General features: G+C 35.7%; 1 protein-coding gene across 1 annotated transcript in view; it reads left to right on the top strand.

Moving 5' to 3' along the window:
• Window positions 1-2841, top strand: part of GLRA3 (glycine receptor alpha 3) — a 145243-nt gene extending 142402 nt beyond the window's left edge. Inside the window, exon 9 of the mRNA XM_018566521.1 lies at window positions 2404-2841. Coding sequence (XP_018422023.1) covers window positions 2404-2682 — 279 coding nt within the window. The 3' untranslated portion in view covers window positions 2683-2841. The remainder of the gene's footprint in view (window positions 1-2403) is intronic.
• The last annotated feature ends 2044 nt before the right edge of the window (window positions 2842-4885 follow it).

The raw sequence follows: 4885 nt of genomic DNA, 5'->3' as shown, positions 1-4885 counted from the left end.
CAGAATTTCCAACATGCTGGAAAATTTATGTATAAAAGGACAACAATCGTTTTGCTTTCTTTGAAAGAGAAGGAAACACAACTATAAGGTCATTTATAAATGTTTTTACATACGATTCACAGAACTTTCACCCCAAATGTACACATTTTTCTCCTTGAATTAGGTTGAGATATCTAGTGGCATTCCTAGGGGGGGGGGCACTTGCCCCCACCATTTAGAGGGTGTTCTGGTGCAGCTGTTGGCGACATGTAGAGTGGCATGTTTGTGCCTGGTGATGGTACACAGAGAGCACTGAAAGATCTTCAACTGACAGTGGAGGTATAGTCCCAGGTGATGGGGAGAGAGGCACCAGTGTGGGAGAATGTGCTCAGGTAACACTAGTGCAGGGGGATTGGTTATTGTTACAGCCAGTAACTGACCACTAATGCTGAGGAGACGGTCATTGGTACAATCAGCCACTGACCTCCAATGTTGGAGGGGTTTTGTTAATGCCAGCCATCTATCTGCTTGAATATAGTTTATTACCTTATTCTGAGGTATTACCCTATGGGATCCGGCCTTATGGTTTGTGGTATAGTATAATGTTCATTAATTTTATATATATATAAAATGGAGGTGATTGGAACACCTGAATCCAATAATTTGGAGGGGCGTCCTAATACTTTTGGCAATATAGAGTGTGTGTGTGTGTATATATATGTATGTATATATATATATGTATGTGTATATATATATGGTATATGTATATATATATACATATATATATATATATGTGTGTTGTACCTGTGCTTAACCAAAATGTGGCACTGGTACATGTTTATGCCATCAAGAGAAAATATTTCCTATATCCACCTACTTAGGTATAGGTTTGAGTAAGCTGGAGCACAAATATACACCATGGCTGAACTAATGAAATATTGACCAAGGCTGAGCGGTAGCGGGAGTTGCAGAAAGTAAATATATTGTGAATAAATTCCATAAGATCAACAATAAACTAATTATGGGCACATATTTAATTATTTCAAAAAGACTGATTCTTGGCATTTCTATTACACTATATATTTGTAATAGCTAAGATGTATTTTTCTCTGGTGCAGTGGCTTTAAATGAGTAAGGATTCAATATGTATTATGTGTAAGGGCTGGGTTCATTAGTTCTGAGGAAACTATTTTGCAGCAAATGATAAACAATACTCCATGGTTTATGTTTTCTTGTTTCCCTGTAATAACTGATGTTCATAGTAACATAGTTACATAGTATTTGAGGGCGAATAAAGACACAGGTCCATCAAGTTCAACTTTTGTGTGTAGGTGTGTGACTGTGCATGTGTATGCGTGTATACGAGTCCCCGTGTCTTCATGTTTTTAAGAGTACCTGTACCCCTGTCAAAAACAAAGATTTATCCATATGAAAACAATGCCCATGTATCCTAAAAAATGCATACAACATTTCCACATGCTTATTATTAATACATACGTAGTGCACAAAATCGGGAAATGTTTCTGGACTTTATATTGGATATTAAATTGTTGAAAGGGTTAAATATCTATGTGAGATAATCCTTAGCATGGTTTTCACAATACTGCGAAGTAATAGAACAGAGGATGTGTTTCCCTGAGAAACAGCAGAGGGCACAAGAGGCTGATTTATGAATCTGGGATCTGCTTATATTACACTGGTGTCTATATTGCAAATGTCTGTCTCCTGACAGGTTTTTCAGGAAAATAATATGTGGTATGATTCGTTTATATGCAGATGTGCATGTGCCTCCTTACTCATTGTTGTGCCCTGCCGTAGCTGTATATTTTTTCGAATCAATCGTGGAAATGGGTTTTAACATCTCATTATTTCCTTTTAAAGAAATAGATAAAAACAAATATGGTATAAGAATGTGTAAAGTGTGTCTAATATTTTTTTAGACAGAGTAGGTCAGGATTCTGTCAGTTTTTGTTTTTTTATTTTGCGGTGTCCTCAATGAGGTGGTTTATCCACTCTAAGTTGTCCTGGTGACTATTGTCTCTGGGACTGAAATTTGTTGCAGTGACAACTGCTTAAAAGAGAATTTCCCTCATTTTAGACAGATTTCCTTTCACTTCCTGATGTGTCTATGGGACATAAGGTGAACTGAAATTTAACAGTAGGACACAGATCTCAAAAAAGGAGTTCTATCCTTTCTCTAACAAGTTTGGGCTTTATTTTTTGGGATAACATTGGGAAATGTCCCACTTTCCTTACCCATCCTAAAAAAAATTAAGACCCTCATCCCATTGTTATTGAACTACTTGGGGGACTAACATCTACCTCTGCTGAGTACAGAGCAATTACTGTATGGATCATCTTAATATTTAAAAGGAGAAGATATAATGCCAAGTGTCATGCTAAAATTATTCTTTCTCTTTGCAGGATGATGATGTAAGGGAAAGTCGTTTTAGTTTTACAGCTTATGGCATGGGACCTTGTCTTCAAACAAAAGATGGGGTAACTCCAAAGGGACCAATCAATCAAGCACCACCAACGCCAAAAACCCATGAAGAAATGAGAAAAGTGTTTATAGACAGGGCAAAGAAGATAGACACAATTTCTCGAGCTGGCTTTCCACTCGCCTTTTTAATATTCAATATATTCTACTGGGTCATATATAAAATTCTGCGACATGAAGACATTCATCAACAGCAAGACTAAAGAACAGTAAAGTCTCAAGTGAATCATAGGCTCACACTAACAAGTTTGGAACCCATAACCAGCAGAGCAGAAAACCCAACTTTCATCAATTTCTTAATTAATATGGTCATCATAACACATAGTTAGTAGAAACACAATTAGATGGTACAAATACAGCTACAAAATACTGCCACTCTTACTTGATTTTACATGGTACTACTCAAGGTGTCAATACACAAAATTATTGTTTTTAAAATAATTGCTATTTATACCATTATCAATTACAGGACCAAACAGGTAAAGTGATATTTAGATTTTACTAGATGTAGCAAATACAATCTTTTTCTTTTGTTTACGTATTTGGTACAATATTCTTATTTTTGAACAGTAAACAGTATTTTTTATATATATTGTCAGTGTCACATTTTTACAGTAACAAGAAATGATTAATATGAAATGATTAATATTAGTATTAATGGCACAGTAATAAGCAATCTGCCTTATAATGCTTTGAAAATAGGTTTAAAGTTTTCTAGTGAACAAAATCCCCAAGGAAATATGCATTTCATACACATATTGACCAGTAATAAAAAAAAACAAATTCTTACATTTTGTTTAAATGTGAAAACTATGAATACTCAGTGTCTTCTTACCTTATTTAGGATTAGTATGCTTTTAGTAAATTTATTTTATTGTTCTTAATTTAATTTCAAATATATGAACAATTTTTCTAAAACCTTTTTTTTTTACTATTTTTAAAAAGTATGTTTCTAAATACAATATATACATAAACATACAAATTTCATATGAAGAATGTATTTTATGTAAATTAAATATATCCACTAGCTCACGTTTAAGTAATGTCAGATATGTTTTATGTGAGCAATGTAGAAAAAAATAATGTGTGCTTATAAATAGTAGTTCAGCTTCTATTCTATGGGAATACCATATATCTATATATATCTATATATACATATATAGATATATATAGATATATATTAGGGCTGTTACTGATTAAAATTTTCGTGTTCGATTAATCTAAATGTTATTTAATCGATTACTTTCGATTAATTATAACGCACATACAGATCCAACTACATTGGCCTATACACATACAGCACAGCAATGAAGTAATAACATGAACTAAGATCATACTAATCCAGCACGTTATTAATCTCACGTGCCCCACTCAATATGGCCGCCGCTTGAGTGGGGCAACTCAGAATAATAACGTGCTGGATTAGTGTGATCCTAGTTCATTTTATTACTTCATTGCTGTGCTGTATGTGTATAGGCCAATGCCTTGGAGTTTGGTCCACACTTGTGGGCACACTGACCAGCTGGGAAGATTGTGGAAGAAAGGTTCAATGTCAATTGGCAGGCTGCACAGTGATGTTCCCTTTACATGTAAGTATAACCTATTTAAAAATTGATAGGGCAGAACAAGTTTCTTGGGAAAACTCACCGGCCCAAGTGGCTCCGTCGGCTAACGAAGGGAAGGGGGAGAAGTCCGGTGACGTCACGGACATCGACATCATCTGACTCCTCCCCCTTCCCTTCGTTAGCCCACGGAGCCACTTGGGGACATCGACGTCACTGGACCCCTCCCCCCTTCCCTTCGTTAGCCGACGAAGCCACTTGGGGAAGGGGGGAGGAGTCCGGTAACGTTGATGTCCGTGATGTCACCGGATCTCCGACGGGACTCCTGGAAGCTGCCAGAGAGGTGAGTATTTTCATCAGCAGCCCTAATATTAATATATATATCTATATATATAGATATATCTATATATATAGATATATATATAGTCCAGAAAAGTAGACAGATAGAAAGTAAACTGATGGGTCTTGTATTGAAGAAACAGGAGAAGAATTGAATAAATTGGTGGTGCCACCAGCAGCAGGTAATTATGAAACATAAATAGCAAACCAATATTGCAAAACAGACAAATCAGGGTCAGTCAAAATGTGTCACATGTGTCAGGTTTTTATTGCTTTCTGCACACATCTCCCAGCAGCATGCATTTCCCTAGTTTATGCTCCTGGTGTCACCGTGACTGACATTGAGAGATAGGAGTTGGTTTACTAAAGTTTTCACTATGCAAGAAAATGTTCCCTTAGCTTAGAGAATGTGGTTAAAATTCAATTTGCAAAGAATACCCGATTACATGCAAGAAAAAATATTTTTTTTACACTTTTGAATGATTGTTTAAAACAAATCCTCTAA

Source organism: Nanorana parkeri, unplaced genomic scaffold, assembly GCF_000935625.1.
Source record: "Nanorana parkeri isolate BGI_ZX_2015 unplaced genomic scaffold, ASM93562v1 scaffold956, whole genome shotgun sequence".
Lineage (NCBI taxonomy): Eukaryota > Metazoa > Chordata > Amphibia > Anura > Dicroglossidae > Nanorana > Nanorana parkeri.
The sequence above is the reverse complement of the archived record's forward strand: the minus strand, read 5'-3'. Positions and strand labels throughout refer to the sequence as shown.